This window comes from Anas acuta, chromosome 2 (genome assembly GCF_963932015.1).
Source record: "Anas acuta chromosome 2, bAnaAcu1.1, whole genome shotgun sequence".
Lineage (NCBI taxonomy): Eukaryota > Metazoa > Chordata > Aves > Anseriformes > Anatidae > Anas > Anas acuta.
In genome coordinates this window covers 103819082-103847074 of record NC_088980.1, presented here as the reverse complement: position 1 = coordinate 103847074, position 27993 = coordinate 103819082, and the positions used below count along the sequence as shown (strand labels likewise).

The 27993-nt window shown below is 40.3% G+C and overlaps 2 protein-coding genes across 3 annotated transcripts in view; one reads left to right on the top strand and one right to left on the bottom strand.

Annotated features, from left to right (window-relative positions):
• ANKRD29 (ankyrin repeat domain 29) overlaps positions 1 to 190 on the bottom strand; it is a 29715-nt gene extending 29525 nt beyond the window's left edge. Inside the window, exon 1 of the mRNA XM_068671431.1 lies at positions 110 to 190. Coding sequence (XP_068527532.1) covers positions 110 to 130 — 21 coding nt within the window. The 5' untranslated portion in view covers positions 131 to 190. The remainder of the gene's footprint in view (positions 1 to 109) is intronic.
• A 16489-nt stretch (positions 191 to 16679) lies between these two features.
• Positions 16680 to 27993, top strand: part of LAMA3 (laminin subunit alpha 3) — a 111394-nt gene continuing 100080 nt past the window's right edge. For both annotated transcript variants that reach the window (XM_068671429.1, XM_068671428.1), the window contains exons 1-2: positions 16680 to 17011; positions 22241 to 22393. In XM_068671429.1, coding sequence (XP_068527530.1) covers positions 16724 to 17011; positions 22241 to 22393 — 441 coding nt within the window. In that variant the 5' untranslated portion in view covers positions 16680 to 16723. The remainder of the gene's footprint in view (positions 17012 to 22240; positions 22394 to 27993) is intronic.

The window sequence follows — 27993 nt, the reverse complement described above, 5'->3', positions numbered from 1 at the left end:
GGGAAAGCTTTAAAAAAAAAAAAAAAAAAAAAGGAAGAAAAAAAGAAAAAAAAAAGGAAACGGGAGGGCTAAATGCTGCTATCCCTTGTGTACACCCCCCCCGGCTCACCTTGAAGGACATCCTGAGCATACCCTGCTCCGCGCCTCTCCGCGCAGCTCCGCGGGGCCGGGGCGGGGCGCAGCGCCTCCCTCCCTCCCTCCCTCCCTCCCTCCCTCCCTCCTTCCCTCCTTCTCTCCTTCCCTCTCTCCCTCCCTCCCTCCCTCCTTTCCTCCTTCCTTTCTTCCTTCCTTCCCCCTTTCCCTCCCTCCTGCAGGTTAGGATGCTCAGGAGTTTCTTGCCATCAGTCCCGTTTAAAGGCTGAGGGGTGGTGATGATGTTTTTTATTTTATTTCATTTTATTATTTTTTTTGATGATGATGATGATGGTGATTTTTTAATAAGCCCCCACATCGCCCCCCTGTACCATCCCAAAACGTAAGCCCCCCCCCCCGGCGGCTGGCACAAAGCTGCAGATGGGGCACACGATGGTGAGCGTCCCCTGTAGCATCCCTGTAGCGCCAACACTTCCCTGCATGGGTGATGTGCTCCCATTAGACAGCCAATAAATTCCTGATGGCTTAATTTTAAGTCTGTGCGAGCGGGCGAGCAGAAAGCCGGTGCGTGTCCTGTTTCGCCTGGCTGCCACAGACCTCATTCAAAGCCTGCGTGATACAAAGTAGGCAAAACGGGGCATGCTCTGGTGGGAGATTCCTGAATTTCTCTGCTATTGTTGGTTTAAACAGAGCCCTTGGGGATTTTCTTCTTTTGATGTACACACATAAATGCCATTCACAAGAAAATTGCGCGTGTGCATTGAGAGAATATGCTCGCACTAAGATCCAAGGAGTTTATTTTACAAATCTGCAAACAGAGGGTTTTCTGCAGGTTTTTTTTTTCCTGGGGCAAAATTCTGTGCATACAGTAAAACAAACTGTAGGCAAGCCGATGAGAGCTGCCATAGCATAAGCTCTTTTTAGGCTGTATGGCCTGGTGTGAACCTAGCCTAATTACTGAGCAGATCATGCAAACATGATCGATCATTCTGATTGTTCCCGAAATTTAAAAATACTGAATAACTCAGCAGATTGTATAGTTAAGAGTCATCCTTGCTCTGATCCAGTTGCACAGCTCTACTTGCCCACCGATAGAGGAAAATATTAGTAAGCTGTGCACGCTCCCTGCCTCACCCCTGGAAAATCCCTGTATTTATCCAATCTATCATGAGTAACATGCCAACCATTTAACATTTGTCAGCCAGAATGTTAAATTTTCTGACAAAGAAAAAACAAAATTCTCTGGACGAATGACAAAATAGGAGACTAATGCAGTGCAGGCATTGATTTTTTTTTCTTTGTCTGTACTCATTTTAGCCAACAAGGGACAAATTTTGAAGTGCCTTTCTCAATTTGCCCACAAAAGCTGAAATTATTTTCAATTGTGTGTGGTCTGTGACTACAGAAGATGCAATAAAAAAATAAGTCTATGTGGAAAAAAAATAAATCGGTATTAATAATACTACAGTTAAAACTGTTATTCAAACTTCCTAGTTTCTACCCCTTTTCCTGATATCATTTATCCTCACCTTTCCCTGCTCTGCTAGGTCCTGAAGCTGGAGGTTTCATTCTGGTGGTGGTGGCCTGGGATGTAATGCTGGCTTTTATATTTGTTAGGTTTTTTGGTTTTGACAGTTCCTACATCTATTTTTGTCCATCTCCAGGTCTGCATTTCTGCACCTGAGTATTGGCAAGTTGTTTGTGGCTGAGGGGGCACCAGTGCCAAGCTTGTGTCCCATCTCTTATTATCCCGTGTCCATATTCAGCTACCACATATCCAGTGTCTCCACTGGTCAGGGCCCCCGTTATCATACTGGACCTGCATGTCTCTACTCTGTCTCATTATGTCAGAGCTGTAAAGCCACGGTGGTGCTATACAAAGATAAGCAAAAGTAAATCAAATTGCTCATAGACACCTGGCCAATTGGAAGAATTACTGTTAGAGCTAATCTGTGTAAAACAAAGTTGTGGGAAGGTCAATAAAAGTCTTAGCAGAGCAAGTCCAGCAGTTCTGGGGCCTTGCAAACTCAGTGCAAAGTTTATGGCCTAGCAGTGATACTACAGTATCTTAGGGCTATGCAGTTGCACTACCCACATCTCCCCCATTCTTGATTCTTGGCAGGACATCTCACATTGCAAGATGTTTGAACCGGTTGGGATTTGTTACCTGTTTGGCACAATTCATCTGCAGGGCAGTAGGCTGCATGTCTGCCACATATTTCATCACAATGACTATTACAAATATCCTTAGTCATGTTGTTTTGTACAAATCCAAGGGGTATCTAAAATTAACTGGTGGAACAAATTAAAGCAATGTCTTTAAAAGCTGATTCACCCATTCTGTGTAAGTCGTAAGCAAACCTTTCCTAAGCCAGAACAGCTCAGGCACACCTATGTATGAAGAGCTAAAAGATGTGGCACAGATTTGGGGTTAGTCAAAACATTCATTTGGAGATCTTCATCCAGACGTCTACAAGCTCTTATGCAAACATACACATTTTCTTCTATTTGCTTAAAAATAGCTACCAACAAGCAAATACATGCTTAGAAATATTGGTGAATAACAATATGATTGCTTGTTGTGTAAGTAAAAAAATCTATTTTGGCAGAGTATGGTGGCTAATGAATGTGTTTTGACTTCCATGAGCTGTAACATGGGATTCTGCCCCCATCTTAACAAGCTATGGCTGAATTTGATTGTCACCTTCTAGACTCCAAAGCTTTTCCTCTTTCCTGTACGGCAGTATGACTATAATGTTGATGTGTTTGCTTTCAGTATCATTTGTGTAAAAACCTCTGATGGGAGCCTGGGACATTTACTGTCTGACTGTAGCTTATTCTTTTCTAAAATTTTAACAAAGACGATTTCATCTGTGTCTGCATCGTCTTATTTCTTGTGACATGTACTTCCATGACTAATTAGTTATTTAAATGTTCAAAAAATGTAAATACATTTATATGCTTTTCCAGAAAGAAATTACTTGATCCAAAGATGAAGAAGGTAATTTAAAATTTAAATTGGAACAATCTTCAGCAGTTTCCATTACAAATTTTGAATTAGGCTTACAAAAGCCTAATTCAACTCAGTTAACAACAGAAATATTTTTAAAGGCTGCAACTGACAAATTCTTGACTATGCTGGATAGAAAGGTAACACCACAGTGAAAAACAAATTGTATTTCTATTTTATTAAAGTTATACATTCTCTACTCTTATTGTCTCAGAGTAGTTTTAAAAACATGAATCATCACCTTCTAGAGGACTGTTGTGTGTTTCTGCCTATGACCTCCCACGTAGACTTGAGCAAGACTTTTGTGCCAAAATCTTCAAAAATATCTTCTGAGGCTTCCTTACATTCTCTTGCCTTATACAGGACACACAGGACAAAGGTTACTTTTGAAAGCATCAACCTCTGGTTTTTGTACATTGGTTTTCACCAGCAAGATTCAGTATTGGCAAGCAGTAAGGCAGCAGCTCTAAAACGTCTTTCTTTTTCCCTGACTTTTGGGCCATTTACGCTGCTAAAATCAGTTTCTATCTTGGCTAAAGCCTGTGCTGCACTGTGGAGAGAACAGAGCTTGCCAGTTTGGACAGCAGCAGCAGATCTGCCGTGCTAGCCTGAAGGTCTGTGCAGACCCTACAAGTCCAACTGCTTGGCAAGATAAATCAGTCCACGCTGATCTCTCTGCCAATGTCTACATTAGTGTTTTAGTCTGGATCAGGAATATGCTTCTGAAATGAACGCACTGATTGTGTCCCTTTATTGTGCTGTTGTTCTTGCTGTGATCTTGCTGTATGCAAACTCGATCAATTTTCTGAACCAAACTCGAAGAATTTCTACAGGAGCAGACTTAGCCAACTGCAGCTGCAAGTGGGTATTCAAGTCCTGAGACTGAATGACAGATAATCTGAATTTAAACAAACAAACAAACAGAAATGAAAACACACCACAACATGAAATGTTTAAAGTATGGGCTGCAGGTCTTCAGCACCGTTTGCTCTACAGACCAACTCCTGTTAGTCTGCACTACTAGCAAAGCGGACAGCCTGCTTTTGCAAAGTAGATTGATACTACTGCCACAACCAGCTTAGATATCTCTACACTATAACGCAGTCTTTGGTGCAGAAGAAAGACCTTATAATACTCGGGCTGGTACAGCTATGTTGGCCCAGACCCTTTCTTAAGAAGAAGCCAAAGCCTGGTGCCACTGGTCCTTCCCCTTTCCCTGTGCGTGTTCTCTCATACAGTGAGAATTTGGGAAGTCTCAGTATTTGCCCAAGATTTATAGGTGTCCTGCAGTAACTATAAATCGGAAAAAAACAAACAATCAAACAAAACAAACAAACAAACAAAAAAAGAAATCCTAAGCCTGCCCACTGTGATTTACCATAGACTTATTGTATGTGTGCTCTATTGACACGCTACTCAGGCACTGTGATCTCAACCTGTTCAAGATGCGCTGTGCATAGGCAAATGCATGTTACAGAGCATGCACCATAAATGTAATACTTTCTAGGCATGCTGTATCTACTCAGCACAGCTTGTGGCATTGGCTTGTACCTGTGCAGCAAGAGTGATACATCCTTGAGTGCCTGGGCATGCCCATCCTCTGCCTGGGAGTATTAATCACTCCTAAACCAGCATGCTATATCACCTGGGAGTATTATTGTGTCCAAAGGGAATCCTGAACTTGATTGCAGCTTTTAATGTCCTTTGGCTCCTTCACAGGCACTTAGTGTTGAAGATATGGGCTTCCTTTTTAAAATGAGAATAGCACAATTTATCTCATGCGAGACACTTGAACAACCAGAGATAAGAACAGCTGCACATCTCAAATGGATAAGCGCTTATGTAATTAGCTAACTTTTTATTTTTTCAAAATGCTATGACATTATGAGGTGAATATTGAGCGCAATATAATATTATTATCCCAACTTTCATTTACTATATTTTGGAGAAGTACTCCAAAAGTAGGAATAATGAAAGGTCTGTGAAGGGTTTCTAAAGTAGTTAAATGAACAGATATTTTACTTCCAGCCTTCACCTGTGGATAGAAGGAGTCATAGATAATAAAAACAACAATACACATGCATCAACATTTCACAGGCACACATGCATACTAGGTGCCTCACAGCCTTGCCACAGAGGTGGTATGCAATCACCTAACTCCATCTATACAGGAACAGAAATATGACATTCATTTCAAGTGAAAATGTTATTCTTGCTAACACTCTATGGACAAAGATTTCAAAATAAGTAATTTCAAGAAGATCTGATACTTGAGACGCTGCAATCAGAAAGTTCTGTCATATGACAATTTGCTCAAGTTGTCTCTTATGCAGCTTATTCATAGGACTGCATAAGACCAATTCATGTTGTAACTCATTTCCAGTATATTTGTACCTCTTTTATGAGACTGATTTGAGATTTTGGCAAGCACTTACAAGTGATTCTTTAAGGAATCTTACCCGCTTTTGTTGGCACCTTAGTTGTACAAAGAATCTAATTTAATCTGAAAATGAAATACTGAAAAATTCAGAGAAAATGAATTCAACAGATACAGTGACTGACAATTTTATGATTATCAGACACACTATAGTCTTCAATTTGTATATTGCACTTTTTCTATAAAGATTTATATATACATATACAAACATACATAGTCATACTGTTATCTCCATTTTACAAGTTGGGAGGCTAAATAAAGGAAAGAGCATTTTTTTCCTAGCTCATGTAACAAGCTCATAGAAGGATCAGAATTAGGTTCTGCATTTGGCTGAAAGATATACTTTGGAAAAAAAAAGTGTTCAGCATATATTCCATGTAACATTTTGGAAGCTTGCTCTTCATTCAGTCCCAAAGCCAAACTCTAGGTGCACAGTGCTCTCTACATGTTCTCTCCATTGATTGCAGCTCAGGCTGCTTAACTGGAGCCCTTTTTTTTTTTGTGTGTGTGTGTGTTTGGGAAGCAAATACTATGCTGTGTGTAATTAAGAAAGTTGTGTGCTGTAAAGAAACCACAAATTCACATTGCAGCTCTTTGTCTAAGATATGCCATGAAGATACGCATTACATCTCTGTAATTAGGCAGTGCAAGGACATATTTCATTTGAGTACTTCACTAACAGAACTGGGAATGGAGAAGTGTAACAGCTAGATGTTTGTACCTGGTAAATAGCACTGCCCATTGGGGGAAAAAAAAAATAAAAAAAATCTATTTCTACCTTGCTAAGAGAATAGATTTAGATTAGACATTAGGAAGAATTTTTTCATTCAGAGAGTGGTGAGGCACTGGCACAGGTTGTCTAGGGAAGTTGTGGATGCCCCATCCCTGGAGGTGTTCAAAGCCAGGTTGGGCAAGACCCTGAACAAGCTGATCTGGTGGGAGGTGTCCCTGCACATGGCAGGGGGTTGAAACTAGGTGATCTTCAAGGCCCCTTCCAACCCAAACTATTTTATGATTCTAAATCTGCAAACTGCTGCCCAAAAAGTTTCCTCTCACTGGCTGGCCCATGAGAGAAGCAAGTGCTACAAATTATTCCTTTCACACAGGTGATGGAGCTCTGTGCTGCAGTTTAAACGTTTAGTCCAAGTTCAGACTCTGATGAGTGCCTGTACAGAGAACGATGCCCTGAATAGTATAAGAAATGAATGATTGGTCTGTCATTTCAGAGTTGCAGGAAGTCAGTATATCATCAAACATTTTATCTTTATGCATTCATGTCATTATAAAAGAAGCAAAGTAGTTATTCAAGATACTTCTGAGTCTAAATCATGAAAAAAAAAATGGTCTAGAAAGACTGTAGCAAGTACTTGTTAAGTTAAGGCTGACATGGTGGGATCTTTTCAGCATGTTATTATTCTTTAAAAATATATTGTATCTTTGGCTTTAGCTAAAGTTGTTACTTCTATTAGACTGAGAAGTCTTGTAGTTCCCACTAGGACTGTGCTAGTGATATCTGTGAAATACTAAAATTTTAAAAGAATTTAACTGAAATTTAGCTTCTCACAGTGTAAGATCGTAATTAATCTTCCTCTTTCCAAAAAAGACAGAAATTATAAATGTTCTACAAATAAAATGTCTCACAAAAATGCACTGTTAGTTAATTTAAATTTTTCTTGTTCAAGCAAATGCATTTAAACCATCAGTAACTTTGATAAAGCAGTAAATAAAGCAAAAGATTTTCCATTCAGCTGATTGTTTACATTTGTTTTTCCTTTGCTAAACTGTAGCATAACCTGCTACATGGGGTATTTTTTTTTCCATAATATTTATAAAAATGCAGGCCCATTCTATTAAAACTATCACATAAACAATGTACTTTGAGTTAGTCTTTATTTTGAGAGATACTCTTACAAAGAAGAGTAATAGCATGAAAAATAGTAAAAATTACTGTAGAACCTAAACCTGCAGACTTTGCTGGCAAACTGTATCAAATATTTATGCATCCTACAAACCATATAAAAATAGAATTGAGAATTTACAGAACTCAACCTGAAAAAGGAAAAGTTTATCTAATAATAGAAATAGTTTACCCAACATGTTCATAACCATATGCATTCATCCTTTTAAGGAGCTACTACCCTGAATTTTCCTTTTCACTCCATGGCCCTTCTGCTGAGGCCTGCTGTGATAGATCATTGTTTCATATAAAATTTGCTGATATAAGCCAGTGCAAGGACACATAGGTTCTAGGAACCACAAGAGCATTATTGAACTTCCTACACATGGACCTTCTACCTGATGTCTGGCTTAACGACCTAGGAATTAAAAACAAGTTAGCATTGTACTTGAATAAGTAGTACAGAACAATTTCCACAAATCTTCATTTGGGCGTTTCAATGCATTTGCTCTTTTGTTTCCTCTTTTTCATTTGTTCCTAGCAAATGAATGCTTTTAGCTACAAAGATGAGGCGACTTATCATGGAACTCAACTACCAGCTAAGATTAATTTTCCATCTGGTAGAAAGCACCATCATCCCTTGTTCACTCATTGACAAATGCATTTCAGCTTTCAAACAACCAAACTTCAAGTTTACTTGTATGTTAGCATCTATACAGGTACATCATGCTTTAAAATTTTTTATCCTTCACCTCCCCAAGCTGGAATTTTGCCCTCCTGAAGTTTTACTGCTTCAGGGCACTGACACTGTGTGCAGATTGTGACTGCATGTTTTCTTCAGCTATCATTTCCTTTTCCTTTCCCTACTTATCCTCTGTATATATTGATTTTATGACTCAGTCGGAAGTTAACTGTTTATCCATCTTCCATCTGCTCAGCCAGAGAGAAGCCAGGGAGCCTGCATTCAGGTGCTTTGTGTCTGCAGGCTTTCTAACTCCACGCACAGCACTTAACTATTGCCTGATACTAGTGCAGATAATGCAAACTGCAGGCTGAGACCATAGACAATATGAATGAGATGGACAGTGAAGTTCTTGAAATACAAAGGCATCTTCAAGTAAAATCACATCATGGCCATTTTTCCTGGGCATTGCTTGTGCATTATTGCACGTAACTAGTGTGGGAAATGACACGGGTCTGAGAACATGCATATCACAGGACTGTGAGAGCAATACATGACATGCTCTGTGCTTCAATGCGTAGAAAAACCAGCAGATTATCAATGGTTTGCTTATTTTTTTCACAGAATATAATCAGCTTCTATTCTTGTAAGCAAAGTTTTGCATATGTTCACTAACAAAGATAGAAATAAGAGTAAATGTAAGAAATTGGGCCAAATTCTAATTACCATCCCTAGCCTAAATAAACAGATTCTTTAATGAGCGGGAGGAGATGACCTCATTAGTGCTGCACAAGAACCCAAGACTCCTCTGCAATTAGCACCGAAGCTTAAGATGCTTGCCTTCCCATTCACGTGAGAGATTCTGACTGGCAGAACAGTATCAGTTTGGGTATTTCTTGCCTGTTCCAAAACCTTGCTTGTACAATGGAAACCATTACAGAGCATAAGTTTCAGGGTCCAGACACTGTGACATCTCTGAGTGTCCTCAGCAGTCTATCACATTCCATAAAACTGACCTGGTGGATTGGTTTTGTCTTCACTTTGAGAGAGTAGAAGTCCTCAGAGGAAGGAACTGAGGATAACAGGTAGAAGGTAAGGATGACAGGGCATAAGTAAATTTGATAGGAATTGTCTTTATACACTACTTACATTGCCAGGTACAAAATTGCTGAGTTACTGGCTAGAGCTCAGTCTATTCAATTTCTCTGTTTAATGCCCTGCTGGTCAAAATATCAGTCCACTAATCAAAAGAACTTAGCTAAAGAACCAAAGGACTACAACTGAATGATAAGCTGCCCAAACCACAAAATAATATTAGAGTAGCACTATCTTATCTCCTAACAAAGTGCCCGATAATTATTTTGGCTGAAATTAATTGTTATTAATGAAAAAAAAAAATTATGGAGATTTACAAGAGTTATAAATCTTCCATGGATAATTTTGGTGGTGTATTATATCTGTGCTATGGAAATCTATAATTGTGCTTAATGAAACATATCAATGGTATTCTCCATTACATTTTCAACACTTTCATGGGAGATTTGTTCTATATTCACTATCTCTTCCAACCTCCAGAAGTAAACAAAAAGTACATCTTAATGTTCTTGAACTGTACTTGTTTGAGTTCTTAGTTACACAACTCTATAAAAAAGTACAGAAAGTCAAGAGTAAAATGGAAATCCATTACGAAGTAAAACAATAAAGTGGATGGATTTTAATGTCAGGATCTATAGTAGACTTAATGGAGAATCATGAAAAGTAATTTCCTTAGGGAGTCTTAAATTATCTATACCTTTTCCTGCATGCCCCAGAATGTGATCCTCTTAAGTTGTTCTTTAGAACCATATGGCAAAGATGTTCTGTCTTATTTCCAGGGTTGTCTTAGACCTTAGTGTACTGAGTGACTGAACATATAAAGCTTAAGACAGAGAATGGCATGACTTCTACAGATTTATGTTTTTGGCTTGAAAATGCAATTTGCCTCCTCCTAAATGAAAAAGGTCTTTTAAGGTACCAACATTCACTTTCCATTCTCTTTTGGTTTAGTACTTCTCTTCAATAAAAGACTGTAAAATACCAAACCTAAGTCTTGCATCAGACACTTACCTATTTTTATGTCTTTTGTCCACAATCCCATTGTGTCATGAGTGCATGCTACAAAGATATTTGTGGCTAGAACATTCCAAGAGAGAACAGAAGATACAAAAAAATTGCACTCACATGTCACAGACTTGGAAAAGGTATTAATTCAGCTGGCATGAATCCTGAATTTGTGTGATCTGCCAAAGACATGCACCGAGATATCATGCATTAGAGAAGCATAGTAGCATTGAGTTGCAGTTCATCAAGAAAGTCTCCATTTCAGTCAAGCATCACAATTTATCCTATTCCTATTCAAAACTGTAATGATTGGCCTGATGCAGAAAGTTAAGGAAAAGTCTTTCCTATTACCAGCTTTTCTTATTATATTATGCAGCAAATATGAAAATGAACTGTCTAGACTAATCAAGAACTACTTCAGAAGATGGTGGTTTGAGTGAGCCAAAATACAACATGCTTCACTCAAGACAGTGAGAAAACAGCCTTGGTACTATTTTAAGTCTACACAAGAGTTTAATGGTTCAGGGTTGAGCTATGACGAGAATGTGGCTGTGGATGTTGCAAGCAAGGGAGTGCCCCGCTGGAAACCGAGGAATTCACAGTAGCTCTCTATGACAAGAATATATCAAGTAAACTCAAGAAGCTGAATGTGCAAGAAAATCTTGGTACATGAGATTGCTGGCTGGCAGAGGAAAATACTAAGTTGCAGAGATATGCTAAGAAAAATGTTAGCCACTAAGCTACAGTACAACAAGCACAATCTGACAGTATTATAACATTATGCAAACCACAAAACAACGAACTGCCAATCATGAAAAAGCTGAAAGAGTGTCAACTGAGATACCTGAATCAGGTGAGATTCTGGACAGGGAATAAAAGAACCTCCAGTTGGATGGAGAATAAGATCTAGCAGACACAGCAGACACAAGGAGACTTACCAACAGAACCAAATTAACAATTCAGTTCTGGATTACACCAAGAACTGTAGGCATCTAAACCATCTCTACTGACTTAACAGCATTTTCAGGTGTGGGTCCTAGCTTCCGTGTGCTTCATTATCCCAACTATAAGGGGATAACTTTTCTTTTTCAAAGTGATATGGAAGGGTCCTCAAATACTGTGGTATACAAGAAATTTCTGCAAGATGGAAAAGATCATGTCATCAGAAAAGTGGAGGCCAAAATGACCTTAACAGAATGCATCTTTCTTGATGAAATCCAGTGAACACAGAGGACTTGCCAGGTCATAAAAGCACAATTTTGCTATTAAGACAGAGCGAGTACAGACAATCCTTTTTTTAGCCTAGGTGTACTGCAAAATGCTTTTATTAAACTACTGAAAGTTTACTTATAGACATGAACTGACTGATAATCATGCATAAATATTTATCGCAAAGCATAATAAACGACTTACTTCCTTGATAAATGTAAGAAGCCTAATCTGAGCTTGTAGTATTATGGTTCTATATTTACACTCTAGGCTACAAATATGTTTAACTGATTAAAACTTTGAAAGAGTTGAGAGAGCTCCAGTATGAGAGAGTATTGAGAGAGAGTATTGAGAGAGAGTATTGAGAGAGCTCCTACTTTGTAGGAAGACTCTTCCACATATCAAATCTTTAGGATTGGCCTCAACTTAAATGCCAGATATGAAACTGCTATGGAGGGACGAGATGCACAACTAAATCTTCAATGATCACTCAGTATTTACTCGGGTCTATTGGATCTGAGAGACTAAGCATATTGATTCATTATCTCACAGAGCGAATTCCCACATCATCTGGTGTGGCAATGTACAATCGTAAATGTGGTGCCTGCACATGAATCTTAGGTTTCATTCCTATATTTTTCACTGACTTGTGCAGCTCACATAGTACAGTTACAAACTCTCTACCACACTAGCTTTGCTGTGCCTTAAGTTCCACAGTACTTGGTTCCACCTTCTAATTTTTTTCTTAAATCATATCATGGTAGGAATTAAATATTACTATTAGTATTAGTCACTGAGAATATTTTTTCACCATCTCCCATTTTCTCTGCAGCTTTCTGGTTTGTGAACTGCATGTGCCAAGTCTTGAATAGTATGAGTTGAGGTGAGGCGGTATGAAATGCGACGTGCTATATTGCACGTGTCACTAAGAGAATGAAACAGAGAAACTATATCTGCAATCTTGGAGCAAACATTCTTGACTCGAAATTTTAAATCCATTCCTAAATGAACATCTTTAAAAGTAGAAAATGTGAACACAAAGAATGATCTCTGATCATAGTAGCATAAATGCCTACTAATGTAACATAATCTGTTTACATTAAAATAATACAGAACCAGAAACACTTCCAATTGCTAACATTTATTCAATAAAGTGCTCGACATCTGTCAAGTAACAAAGTCTACTCCTTGCAGATAGGAAGAAACAAGGAAAGCAAACCTTATAAATGCTGAAAGAAACAGCAGGAGAGGACTTGCTGGGAGGGAGAAAAGGGCAGGCAGCTGGAGGAGGGTATTTTCTGCTGAGGGCCACTGTCTTACAAATGCTGATTCCTGAAGCTGCCAGCTAATAAATTCTTATCTGAGTTTCTGGAACTTGTAATTACAATGAAAAGATGACATGAAGGGAAGATAAAGTAGTATACCATGAATTATTGATATTGACCTTTTTAACAGGATGAAGTTCTGTGCTAGATACAGATAATAAGATCAAATGTTAGTAAGTGCTTTCCTGTGAATTTCTGCCAGCTTTGGATTTGGTTCAAGATTTTTTTAATTTTTTTATTTTTATTTTTTAAGAGAAATGGAATTCATAAATTTTGAGGTTTACATTCAAGGAAAAGTTTCTCCCTCCTCTATACTTTCACTGGGAACCAGTCCTCACTCTACCTGTGGTCCCAAAGCCCTGGAGAAGTCAGGCTAGACTCATGGCTGCACATGGCCATACTACAGCCTGCACAATACTATCAGAACAAGAGGACTAGTTCTCAGTTGTCCATCTGCAAGGAACAAGTCACTCTGCCATTACCATCTCTATACATACATCCACATGTCTTCTCCTGTCTGCTTCCTCACATACTTTGGCTTGACATAACTCCAAGTCTCTGTCTTTTTATTAAAAAAAAAAGACTCGCTGACTTTTTATTAAAATCAAGTTATTCAGTACCCATGTAACCCATGTTACCCAGTTATTCAGTACCCATGACACTATAAACACCTTTTTCATCTGCTTTAAGTCAAAAGTAAAAGTTACTATAACATTTTCCATAAAATCTTCCCATATCTTTAGGCACTTCTATGTATCTCTCAACAAAATCTAAACTGTGACATTTCAAATGCTCCAGTTCTAGAAAACACATTGAATAAAATATGTTTGTTTGGCATAAGTGTTTAACAAAAGTACAGAAAAATCACCTGCAAGGCCAGCAAAATCTCTTTAAATTTAGCTGTATACGAAGCAAAATGCACATAATTTTATGAGCAAAGTAACAGGAGAACTTCTTTCTCTCTTTCTCTATTTGATAGGTTTATTTTCTAAATGTTTGTAAAGTTTCATTCATGTTTTTAAGAAAGCATATTCAAGAACATGTCATGATGGTATTAAAGTGTTGGGTTCCTGCTCAAATAAGCCTTTTTGTTGTTGTTGTTGTTTTTGTTTTTAATGCAAATACTCCCCAATAAATTAACTGATACTCCCTGTTTAAGAAACAGCACCTCTTGTGAGGAAGCGCTGCCTTTTATGCTGTGCAATGTAGCAAACGTCTTACAAGAATCTTTTCTTTAAAGTAAAATTGTAAAGGATCTCCCGAATCTAGATTCCTTACCTGAACTACCCACAAAACTGTACCATGAAAAGTTGTAAGGTGTTATATTCTACACAAATGCAATCAAAGAAAGTGTAAAACAGACTCTAGTAGATACAGAACATAGATTCTTAGTTTAAGCAGTTATTTTCTGTACTTTCACATTTCATTCTGCATTTTGAAAGCTTTATCAAATATAGCGGAATCACCTGGTTTATGTTATTCTTTCTTATTCTTATTCTTATTCTTATTCTTATTCTTATTCTTATTCTTATTCTTATTCTTATTCTTATTCTTATTCTTATTCTTATTCTTATTCTTATTCTTATTCTTATTCTAGGTTTATGTGTTTATTGTGCTTTTGCGTTTATGTGTTTAAGTGCTTATTTTGGAGACCAGGGACAGAGGTACTAGAGAATAATTCAAAACACAAAACACAGAGGTGCTATTCACAATCCCTGCACATGTATGAAGAGAATAGGCAGGGTTCTGTGCAAGAAATGTGTCCAGAGAAAATATAAGTTACTTCTTTTGCAGTTATTTCAGTTTGAAACATTCATATCAAAATAATCCTTTTCAATATCAACAACAATTCCATCACAGGAGTCTAATTTGTAGGAATGTACTGCATAATTGGTGTAAACTACTTTCTTCACATGATGTGCAAAACAATCACTTTCTTTTTGGATGAAAAGGAGAAAATACTTCATGGCTTATTGGGTATATGCAGAAGCAACATCTTTCAGAGACTGCTAGATGAATGCCCAGCCTGGAGGTGATCTGACTACTCAGAAAGAGTCTGTGATGATTCTGTAATCTGCATAATTATAATCTTAATTGGTTACTCTTAATATTGTACTTTACAGTGCATTTTCCTTAAAGTGCCCAACTGTTTATTTTCCACCAGGAACGTGCTCTGCTCAGCTTTCATTCAATTTGATTTAATTTCTCTAAGAATAAAGAGGACAAGAGCACTCAGCAAGTTAATGGATAGAAGGCCTTTGTAAGAGCATGCTTGCCTTGAACTTAAAGGCCACTTATATCAGACACTTCTGGTTCTCCATTTGTAAAAAACGATATACTCTAGATCCCTTATTATTTAACAGGTTTTAAAAGACCTGTGTAAATCCTATATTATAATGTAGCATTTTGTTCAATAGAATATTTGAAGATGGTATTACTTATTTGTATTCACACCTCTCATAGTTTTTATGAAGTATTTAATATTGTAGGAAGTGATATGTGCAATAAGATAATTTCCTTTCCACTACACCACAGTTGGAAAAGAAGTGTATTTTCAAGTTGCTCCAGGTATTGAAAGAATTTATGGATAGAATACCCAACCCTGATATATTTAAATTGGCAGTATGCAGCATTTATGGAAAACAACTTTTCCCAAGGAGGACACAAAAATTGCTTCCAAAAATGCCTCTCTATGGTGTGCTAAAGCCATAGTGACACAAGACTAGGGATTGTGATATTTGCTTGCAGACCGAATCAATAGCTTGTGGTTGGTACTTCCTGAAATAGTATACCAGGAATCTCCCTTGCTAGTGCTATTTGGCATGTATCAAGGACCATAAAGTTATTAAGTACTTTGCTACTGACATGAATCACTATTAAAATATTAGAGGTATGCGTGTCTAAGCATAGCTTTGTGTCTGATTCCTGCAAATTTTATTAAGAAAACTGAGCAGTGGATGTGTGACTGTGCATGGGGGAGGAAACGCAAATGGGTATGAAACTTCAGATAGCAATGCTGTGAAGCAGCGTAGCTCCTGATACGAGTGACTTAGTTCATAGCTCTCATTCTCCTGCCTCAACCCTCCTTCTGCGTTATCCAAAGCCTGTGCCAAACACCTTCAAAAAGACAGCAGATTCATTGTCTGCCCTGGCCGAGCAGCACAACACAACCCTGGCACGTGGAGCTTGGCCGTGTGCTGCAGCGTGGGAGCCTGCAGCCTTCCAGCAGCCTTCCAGCAGCCTTGGGGAGCCGGCAAGGCTGGGGAAGGGGCGATTTGTGCAGCACAGACGGGCAGGGTGCCATCCTGGCGACCTGTAGGTAGAAGCATGGAATCATAGAATATACCAAGTTGGAAGGGACCCATAAGGACAGCGAGTCCAACTCCTGGCTCCACACAGCACCACCCAAAAAATCAGACCATGTGGCTGAGAGTGTTGTCCAAATGCTTACGTCTGTTAGGCTCGGTGCCATGACCACTGTCCTGGGGAGCCTGTCCCAGTGCCCGAGCACCCTCTGGGTGCAGACCCTTTCCCTAACCCCCTGACCCTCCCCTGTCCCAGCTCCACGCCGTTCCCTCGTGTCCTGTCGCTCTCCCCAGCAGCACACCTTTTGCGAAAACCTTAACTTTATTTATATCACACGGCAGGGCTGACAGGGCTGGGATGCCCGGAGATTTCCCCGCAGTCCCTTAACCAAACCACCCCAAATGCACTGAGGGGGCCACCCCTCAACATGGCGGCGGGGCTCACACCTGGCCCCGACCCCACCGGCCCTGAGAGCCGGGAGGCTGCCGCCGGGCCTCGCCCTCGCCCCGTGCCCGGGATCTCCGCTCTCTCCCGGGGCTTTTGGGGCTTTTCGCCTCAGCGGGGGTGTGTTCGCGGCTCTCCCCGCCCCGCACACCGCTGCAGCCCCGGCCCGCCGCAGCTATAGAGCCGCCTGCGGGGCGGCGAGGGCAGAGCCGGGCGCACGATGGCCGCGGCGCGGCGGCGGCTCCTCTGGGCGCTCCTCCCGCCCCTCTTCGCCCTCTGCCCGGCGCAGACGGAGCCCCCCGGCTCCCTGGGGCTCAGCCTCCACCCGCCTTATTTCAACCTGGCCGAGACGGCCGGCATCTGGGCCACGGCCACCTGCGGGGAGAAGGAGGAGGAAGAAGAGGAGGAGGAGGAGGCGGGTGGTGGTGGTGGTGGTGGCGGGCGGCCGGAGCTGTACTGCAAGCTGGTGGGGGGCCCCGCCGCCGCCCCGCTGGGCCGTGCCATCCAGGTAGCGTGTGGGGACCGAGAGGGGCGATGGTGGGGACAGGAGAGGGGTAATGGGACCGAGAGGGGCGGTGGCGCCGCCGACCCTGCCCTCAGCCCCGGCGGCTCGCGGGAGGGAGGCAGGGGCTCTGAGGATGGGGCCGGTGGCTGGCGTTTCCAGTCATGCCGCGAGGAAAAGCAAAAATCCTCGCGAAGGGTTGGTGGAAGCGTGTTTTGTGCTTGGGCAGAAACCTGTCAGGGCAGGGAGGGAGCAGCAAGCGCAGCGAGCTCCGTGCTGTGCTGGGGCTGGTGGTCAGAGACGGCTCCGACAGAGCGCGGAGGAGTAGGGAGGCTTTCCTACAGCCTCCGACCTCCCCAAGCTCTGCTGTCTGTGCTCCTCTTGGTGGGAGGAGGAGACAGGCGGGATGAAACCGCACTCTGAGAGGGATTTTGAAAGATTTAGGGTCTGCTTCGCGACTCCAGGCGATACAGAAAGAATCCGCATCTAACTCGGTGTCCTGGGAGAAGGGTTAGCGTTTCCAAGTCTTCAGAGGCATTTGTGTGTTTTAACAGTGAAATAACCCTCGAGATCTGGTCTCAGAAGAGCTTCCAGCTTTTCCTTCTTGTTCGGTAGCAGGGACAGGTGCTCAAGAGAGGGGAGAGTGCTTGGAAGGCTCGGCACTGCCATACAGCAAGGTGCTCAGTGCCCAAATCCTCTGCAATGCCTTCCCTGCCTCACGCGACATCTCCATTCACCTTGCATCTGTGTAGTGCCCTCTGTCACAGCAAGCTGAGTGTGCTTTGGAGATGCTTACAGGTGGAGTAACGCAGATTTCCTGTTAGTAAAACTGGGCTGCAGGTGTTAAATGCTTCGGCTAAGGTTACAAAGTGAGGTCCCTGTGAGCAGGGAAACTGCTTGCTCCTCTGCTTCTACCATGTCTCTGAAGTTTAGGCATCTGTCCCTCCACATTGAGCATGCCTGTGTTTGAAATTCACCTGCTGGTATGGCTGTTTTAGGTACTAGCAAGCCTAATAACCTCTGCTGCTTTCTCAGCAGCACACACTATAGCTCACTGCTGCAGTAAGATCTCATACGAACATGCTTTAGAATAACAGAAAGCACAGTATAACAAAAATCAGCAATAAATATGAGATTAACAGGTCAAACAAGTGGAACAAGGCATGCAGTGTGATGCGTTGCCGTTGATTATTTTTCTAATTGTTCCCTTTATACTAACAGCCAGTTGGAAACGAGGGTTTTCTGTATGTGGGAAGAGGCTGGCAAGGGGAGAGTTCCGCTTGTTAAATATTTGCCTTACAGGTCCTGGGTTATAAGCAGTTATGGTTCATTCCTGATTCACGTTCCTAGGACTGCTGACAGCTCAGCCCTGGCACAAGGAAGCCTGGTGCGCCTCCTAAAGTGGTTGAGTAAATGTGGATGCAGCAGTATCTCTCTCCAGTTTTAACAAAGCCCCATTGAAATACATAACATGAATACTTCTGTAGTTTACCAGTAGTTGTTGTGGCTTGAGAAGGCTTGGAAAATTCTTTCTGAAGGCCAGGGAAATCCAGCCATGGAAAATGTGATAGCAGCACAATGTGCATATTATCAAGCCACTCCACCTCTCAAGTTAAAAGACACTGTAAATAAGAGAATCTTTTTTTTTTTTTTTTTTTCTTCTTTGGTGAAAAACTGGCCAGACATGCATTAAATTCTTGCAGAAGCTGAGCTTATCTTGAAGGATTTAGATCAGCGTAATCATTCATGTGTTGTTTCTTAGAAGTTTGATGGGGGGTCAGATGGCTTTTACGTGAGGTGGCAGTGATGGATGTAATAGCCACTGTCAGGCCAATTCCAAGTTAAAGCTGCACTATGTGCTTGAGTCACTCACTTTTGGAGAGTATCCACAGCTGGATGGTGGCTGTTGTGCTGCAAGGAGGGAAATCAGAAGGTGCAGAGGGTGCTTGTCCTTTTTATGAAGGGAGCACATGGCTCTGTTGTGGTGCTGTCACAAGCACTTAAAATACGGCAAGGAGAAGAAGAGCAGCCCCAGCTTCACTTCTACTTTTTCATCAACGTCTTTTGTTCAGCTTGTTGTTTGATATGTCCACCTGTGAAGCCTGTTGTCCCCAGAACATCCAGGAGCATTCATTAAAGCTCTTCCAAGAGCTGACAGGTAGGGTGGGCAGTCTCTGTAGGTACAGCTCAGCCACCAGGTGCGGCCTGAGGCTTGTGACGTACATTGGACGTACATTGTGGAAAAGCAGCTTGTTTCCCTTGTTTAGCACATTGGCGAGCGGGGCCATGGCTTAATAAGAGCAGTGTTGAGTGAACAGATGCACTGCAGTGCAAAATATGTTGGCAACCCTGACAGATAAATGACATGCCTGGTTTTGCCTGCAGATCTGTCTGCAGTGGTGTGCGGGTGTGAATTAAAGTTTAACTGCATACCTGCCTTGCCTTGCCAGTGGGTGCAGATCTTTTAGCTACTAATGTGTGAACAAGTCCTTCATCATTCTAGCTGTCTGTAATTTACAGGTGAGGAGGCATTTTCATCGATGTCATCGATCTCCACTGCTTTATGCAGTCTCAGGTTTTTTTCCCCTGCTCAGGAGAACCAAGGGAAAGGAGGGTAGCAAGGTCACCAGCGGATGCACACCTGCCTGGGTGATGAACTGCAGCCAAAATCAAATGATGGCAGGATGCCCGGTCTCCAGGAATTGCAACGTGTCCCATGGCAGACAGGCTGGGGGTGGCGTGCCTGCAGGTACTGCCAGTGGGAAGCAGGGGAGGCCGCTCAATCCAATAACTTATTTTCTTTCATTTTTTTGTTTTTCTGTCTTTTTGGCAGGATGGTTGGAATGTACTTTAAATAACTGAAACTCCAGTTGCAATGAAATTCTTTGAATTATGGGTCTGAAAAGAAAAAGGTGGTGTCTTGAGTTCAGATCAGGTGCTCTGGAATACTGAAATAACATAGGTGTACGGAAATGTAACACTTGTGTTCAATATTCTTCATTGTTTTCTGTTCATTCTGCCTTTCTGCGAGGCTGTTGCCAGATTGGAGCTGAAACTGCTGTGGCAGCAACTGTTTCCTGTATATTTCCAGCCAGATCGTTGTGAATGTGAATTGAGATCTAAAGACCATGTTTCATGCATGCTGCAAAACTACTTAGGTATTACAACACCACAAGCTTCCCTCTGTTGGAACTCCACTTCAAGCATGCATCTATCAGGAAATATTACCTATAAAGATGCTCTGATGTGGTGGCAGCTGTAACTGCACAGATTAATTGCTCAGTGTATTGATTCTGCAGATTGTGACCCAGTGTGCTGGGTCCTCATTGCAGCAACTGGCAATGTCGCCAGTAGCTAGCACAGCCTGAGGTGTCAGCTGTGTCAGAACCCAAGTATCCTGGCCTATTGTAGCTGTTTGTACAAAAATCGGCCAAGTCACCTTCTCCGACAGAGCTGGAGGAGAGCCGTGTTATAGCTTGATCCCCAGACATAGTTAACCAACCTGTGTACGTATGGATTTAGTAAGTCTGTAAATAACTTGTTGAATTCTCACAACTTAACCCTCAGCCAGGTTGACAACTGCAGTGCTAATTCAGAACAACTAACGATGGTCACGTCTTCTGGCAACAACAGCATCTTCTGGTCTTGCCAGAAGAGCAGGATGAGGACAACCACTGCTACGTGCAGATACTGAAATAGTTACAACTTATGCAGAAATATTCAGTGAACATCCATGTTTTTAATTTGAAAGACACTACAGGATGCAATTGTATCACATGAGAATGATGTAGTTTCCAAACCGTTAGTAACTATGGAAGAGGTTAAACAAATTCTGCTAGAGATAAACACTCCTGTAGATCCACACTTGGTGAATCCAGCAAGAATGAGAGAGCCCTAATGTCATTCCTGTATTAAAAGGGGACAAATGTGATTGCTGAAGTTAGGTCGCACTGGTTAGTGTGACAGCAGTGGCAAACAAATTTATACCTATACAGGATTGTTAATACTTCAAAAATAGGAATATACTTGATGCCAGGAGACATGGGTTGTGGAAACAACAAAAGATGACTTTTTTCTTCTTTGATTTTTCTTTTTTTCTCTTTAGTTTATAAAAGGAATGGTTTAAATATGACATATCACCTTATTTAAAACACAGATCCAATACAGGGTCAGCACCTTGCAGCCTGAATGGATTAAGCACCTGAATGAAGTATCTATTAAGAGGGTAGTTCCATGTAATGAAAATATCATTTTTCTATTGGGGTTCTACAAAGATCTGTACCTGGCATGGTTTATCACATCAATCACTTACACCCAGTGACTGGAATAAGATGTGAATGGGACAGTAAAAAGATTGCTTAATAACTAATTTCAATACTTCAACGCTAATCTTAGTAGACAGTTAAAATGCATTTTCTTGAAGATAAAAATACCGCTGTGGGGCAAGCGAAGATGCCAAAGAAAAAGACAATTCGGTTTCATGAAGCTTATTCATTGTTATTGTTCGCAACAGTACAAAGATCTTTAGAAACTGTCGAAGAGAGATTTTCAGAGCATTGCCATAATGTGGCTTTAATTGTGGACTAAAAATTGGGTAGTGACTTCTGCAAATGAAGATTTAATGGGATTCTTTCATTGTTCTTAAAGGGAACACTCTGTGTAACCCATTGCATTTTCCATGGGCATGTATTTTTCAGAAGTTTCTTTTTCAGAATGTACCTTTAATAGCATGGAAAAAAAATAATCCATGTTATAAAACTATAACACCAATCTTACACATCCACAAGTAGTTGAGTGTTTTTTATGGTTATGTTACTGCCAGTCTTCTGTGTGCATGTGCTGACATTTCACAGTCTTGAAGAGAACAGAGGGTAATTTTTGTATTGGTCTTAATCCAGCTATAAGAATCTTTGTTGCATCAATTTCCCGTGGACATGCCTGCAGAAGTCATAAGGGTAATTGCAGCAAGGTATCAGTAAATGTATTGATAAGGAAAACTACAATAAATCTTTTCTTAAAGAGATTTCTGAATTTTATTTTGTAACATAGAATCGTGTGTGTTTCAGGGTATAAGTGTGTATATTAATTACAAGGGGAATCATACAGAAAAAAACGCACTATAGAGAAGTAAAATTTCACTCCATTTTTAGTCAAAGCTCTGATCAGAATCTCACCATGCATCTGCAGTGCATAAGATTTCAACTGATGCCATCTTCTAAATTAACTGTGTTTCAGGGACAATTTTGTGATTATTGCAATGCTGCTGATCCCAGAAAAGCTCACCCCATAACTAATGCGATTGATGGAACGGAGCGTTGGTGGCAAAGTCCTCCTCTGTCTATGGGTTTAAAATACAACGAAGTCAATGTCACTTTAGATCTGGGACAGGTGAGTGTGTGAGCTGTTGCCTAAGGTTTGATCATTTCTTGCCTCTGTATAAAAGCTGTGCAATTGGGAGGGATGTTTGAACTAATTATTTTAACTTCCAACCCCATACTTTTTTTTGTCTGTTTTATATTACTTTTTTTTTCCTTGTTAACTGATTTACCGTTATTATAGTGATTATCTTCCTTGGAAATTTTAATGATGTGTGTTTTTTGCCACAGGTATCATCCTGATTCAATGACTGTGCTTTCTTTCACAGACATTGTAACTTTTTAACCAGAGGTTGTAGAGGGAATTGCCCAGTTGAAACCAGGGCTGTGCCTTACATTTCATATACTCTTTTTCCATGGGTCTGTACAGAGAGATTTCACAATCACTTACCACGTACACATCTTGAGAATAATGTTTGAAATCTGCTTTTGCCTCAAGGATCCTTCTGGTTCCTTTGTCATCCAGCAAGATCTTCAAGGTAGACAGGATAATATTGATAACATGACCTAAAAAAGAAGGGTCAGCAAAAACAGTGTAATAGGAATTAGTAAGATGACAGTAACATGATCACCCGTATTTCTTCTGCAGGTGATAGGCAAATAGATAACAGTAAAGCCTCTGCATCTGTAACTGTAGCTTTTAAGTCACAGGGCTGGATTCTCAGCTGCCCTAATTGGGCACTGATCCAGTAAAATTAGTTATGCTCTGCAATTTCACGCCAGCTGAAAATGTATGCCTATAAATATATGTGTATTGCAGCCTCCAATAATATATATATATATATATATATATAAATGTTTTTTTGGACAGTGGTAACTGTTTACCGACACTAGTGATATATAGGCCAAGATTATTTTTTTTAAATTGGCTTTCAATTTAGTTAATATCAAGAGGATAATAAAGAAAAAAACAATAACAAAGGAAAAAATTATCTTTGAGACTTAGCTGCTGTTTTGTTGGGGATTCAGGTGCAAATAATTCTGCCTCTTCTACTACATAGGGTTTTAATGCTCCTATGCCTCACATGGCTGGAACGCGTCTTATTTTGAGGATATTTTCATTCTGTATTGTTTTTTAATCTAGTGTACCAGCAGTGCAGAAATACTAGATAACTCTGGGGACTGTTAGTGTTAGGTCAGAGGTTGGACTCGATGATCTTGAGGTCTCTTCCAACCTAGAAATTCTGTGATTCTGTGTGAGAATGGAGAATTTCAGTAGTTAAACTAAACTGTTGTGATAGTTGAATCTACGTTTTATTGTTTAAATGAATGCCATGCGTGTTTGCTTTTTTTTCTACTGTACCATGAAAAAAGGAGTTATGTCTAAGCCATTTAATTTTTAGGCCATAGTATCCACACTAGCCTAGTACACAACGGTGTGATCTCTTTCTGGTAAAGATGCACTCTTTCTGATAAAATGCACCGTGGAGGGGCATTGCACCCCTGAGACTTTTTGCTCCCATAAATTGAGTTGCTTAGCCATTCACTCCCAGTGAATTGTAGAGAAGTGTGGCTTTCAGGCTGGGCATGCAGAGCAGGGGGACACTGAATGCAGAGCATGGTGCTGCTATGAATAGGCATAGACAGACAATTACCTTCCAGTAAAGCAGATCTTTCATTTTGAGCTGCTTGCTTCCTTGATGGTCTCGGTAAGACAGAATTAGGTTGCAGACTAAAGTCTGTAATTTGCCTTGCAGTATAATCCAGTGTATTTGTGACCAACACTGGAATATCATCATCAAAACCTTGTGTAACACCCGTGAAGCTGCTCCATCCATCACTACTGTTACCACCGTGTGTTTGTTAGCTTCTTTGGAGGAGTTACTGACAGGCCCTTAATCTGTTATGGGTTGAGTAAACTTCTGAGAAATCTCCTTCCTTCAGAGGAAGGATGTAGATTGAGTGCCCTCTTCTCATGGGACTCCTTGGAGACCAGCTATGTGCTGGTTATTAGTTAGTAGTTATCAAAAGATTTCTCAGCAGGAGGCTGTGTCTTTCTCTTTACTCCGGTACCGTTTGGAAAGGTTACTCTGAACTCCCTTACTGTGAAATGAAGGAAATCCAAGACACAGGTCAAAATGACTTCAGGACTTGTGATCAAGAAGGGATCCTTTTATTTGGTGGATGAATGAGAGTGGATGGTTTGTTAAGTTTTCTCTGTGTGTGGTACTTTTTTTTTTTTTTTTTTTCATTTGTTTGTGTTTGTGAAGGGAAAAGCAAACAGACATAATCTTGTATCTGTGTTCAGTCAGTTAAACCTTGGTTTCAGGATGTGTTTGAACCTGAGATTCACTTTTGACATTTTGCCTGGTATTCTCCCATCCCAAATTCATTCTGTAATGCACGATACTAATCATAAAAAAAGAAAAGTAAATACTGTGACAGAGTAAGTCTATTGAAATGAACAAGTAAACACTGAGACCTCAACTCACCTTACCTTATTTCAGGGACCTAAAAATTAAGAGCTTACTCAGTTAGTCATGCAGACTTTCTCAGTAGTCAAGAAAGACAGACAAACACTTTCAGAGTGCAGTTGCCTGTTAAATGAACTGAAATAAGGCTTTTTTTTTTTTCCATAAAGAAAAATGAATGTGCTTAAAATTAGGTATGTGCCTAAATACCTTGCGGAACAGCACGCTATAATACTGGGAAGATATCTGAAATGTAGTTTTCCTCACTGCTTGTTTGTCATATTCTTTACTTTAACATAAGACACTTTCAAACAAAATATGGAAATACTTTTGCATTTTGATGTGTGTGCAAAATAGGACAGAGTAAGGTACGTATGTGTGCAGAAAAGCAATGATTGAGTTGTAAATTGGTCATCAAATAATCACAATTAGAGGAAGCAGAATGCCAGAAGTCTTTTATTTGCTGTGTTCCTGCCATTATATCTTTAAGACTCAGAGTGTAAGTCCCAGTGGAGCCTTTTGTCAGTATTCTGAAGACAATATTTAATTGAGTAGTTGCACCATGATGAAAGTTTGAGAGCTCATTAAATTGGCGTTAGAACACCCACCCGCTGCTGATCCTGTTTCACAAGAACTGGGGATGATTTTGACAGTCAAAATCTCTTCAGGATCTTAAATCTTTATGTTAAAAAAATGCTCACTCTGTTGTACTTTGTAATATGAGAAAAAGCAAAAACTTTAAAGCAAAAGCTCTGCTTTATGTCCCTTTCTGCCTTATAACTCTACTACAGTTATAATTCTAATCAATCACAGCCCTTCTGAATAATAATTATAATGTTGATCCCTGGGGCATTCTCTCCATTCTGTTAACATACCTACTTATGCTGTGGCTATTCCTGACTTGTTTCAAATATTTGGATCAAATGGAGACCTTTAATTGGCCCAGATTTTCCCAACATAGTTTTCAATATATTTTAATCTTTTGAATGCAGAATGTTTGACTGAACCTCGTTGCTGATCCCCTGACTCTTTGGACTGCCTGTCTTTAGCAGGTGTGCCCTCATCTTTGGCTTTCTTAATACTCAGCAAATATTGCGCTAATACTCCCCCAGCTATTTTTCTGAACTCTATGTTTAGATATAGAAGATGAAGCTTCAGGATAGCATGATAGCGCATAATGAAAAATAAATTACTTTCTGTAGGGAGAGAGGGAAACTGAAACATAATTTTAAGATTAGTAGTATGGCCTGTGGAAGACTTGATGCTTTTATATCATCTGCCAATTAAAGCATGTAAACATGTACAGGAACATGCTCCATTTATTCTTCATTCCCACTACAAGTACATTCTTAGCCCAGTTGCCAGATTTAATCAGGGAAACACCCTAAATAAACCATTTCTTGCTCATATGTCGTGCTTTAAGAAGTAGTCAATGTGTTGTGTTTTCTTACAGATTTAATTAAAAGACATTTTAAATGGCTGGATTTTTTGTTTTTATGCTTGTATTATTGTGTGTATTTGGTATTGAGAGATTTTATTCCTAGAGCCTACAGAAAGATATTTGAAGGCCTGCTCTCCTTAGATTTCCTGACACCATCTTCCTCTGGTTCTTTTTCAGCATCCTCTTAGGAAGTTCTTTATTCCCACTCATTGATCTCACTCCCTCAGTGTCTGAAGTCTCCTTTTCCCACCTTCCTCCTTATGTCCATTTCTACATGTTACTTTCATCTGTGATGTGTTGGCCTAACTACGTCACTTTTCATCTCAACATAGTAAAATAGCCTTCAACCCTCCACACTTCCCCATGTTTTCTTCTAGTGCTGACAGTCCTACTGTGTTCTTTGTACTTTGCACTGCAGCCTTCATAAGGGGATGTTTATCTCCTGGACAACTGAGGTCTGGACCATACAAATCCTCTCCCGTATGAATAACTTCAGTGTTCTTTGAAGAAATAGGCCCAATGTAAGAAATAATTATGAGCATTGAGTTGGTCTTTGTCCAATTCCCAATGGAAAAGTGGCTGCATGAGAAATTTCAGGATTGTAGCTGACAATCGTTGATGTATTTGCCTGCAGTCTTGGCAGAAAGACCAAGAACCTGGACGATAGACCACCCTTTCATTTCCGAAAGTGTTCTTTTCAGAATACTGCCTGTGAAACGTGGAGAACTTTTCCCTTCTGGTCCTGCACATTGACTGCCATAGAGAAAGGGCTTAACATCTCCGGCTGTGTCAGCCAGGCATGTTCACAGACATGCAGATAACTAAATACAAGCATAGCTTCTCGGTGTCAGTGGCTGGTTAAACAAAGAAGTCGTATGAGCTTCTCCAGTCACTTGTGTCTGTAACGTTAGCACTGCTGCATTTACATGTTTGGGATTAAATGGTACAGATCTAATGCCTCTCACACACTGTGCACACGGGCTTTTCTCTGCACCTTTACCATAGCTACTTTTCCAGATGGTAACTACCCAAAAGTCTGGTTCAGTTCTCTCTAGTTGACTTTTTTGAATTTCAATTTTGTCTGCAAAAATCAATGGCTGGGGGTTGCTAAATAGTGATGGAAGTGACTGGTAGTTCTCTGGGTCTCTAAGGATGCCTCAAGCCCTCCTGAGAGATTACCGAAGAAAGGAGGTGCTGACCTCTTCACAACAAGAATAAATAAAAGCCATAAAAGCCTTTTGTTTTAACCATAATCATGGGATTTTTACTTCATTTAATTATATTGTTATTTTTATTGCTTGGTCTGCAATTATTATTTTTTTTGTGTGTGGACAAATTCTATTAGATATTTGCAACAAAAAACAAAAGAATGGTTATTTTTACTGCTTTGTTGCATTTTTAATTGAGACCTTGAGACCTATTCCCTTCCACTTTCTGAATGCAATCGTACAAACTTGAGCAGCATTTAAAGCTATGAGACGGAAGGAGAATGCACAAGAATTGAAGGTTTTCATGTGCATCAGTAATTTTAAGTCGACATACATTTTTTTTTCTTATTTTGTGGTTTCCATGGAAGTATGCCAAGTGTGGTGCTCTGAGGCAGTGCCTTAATTAGTGGCAGGCCTGGTAGAAGAGTGGTTTCCTGATTTAATGCACATGTTTGACTCCTTCAGCTTCACACACATTGAGTAGTCACGGCCTTAAATCAATTCCACAGCTGTGCAGCAGATCTGGCATACAGGTGTTCGAAGGGCACCGCGT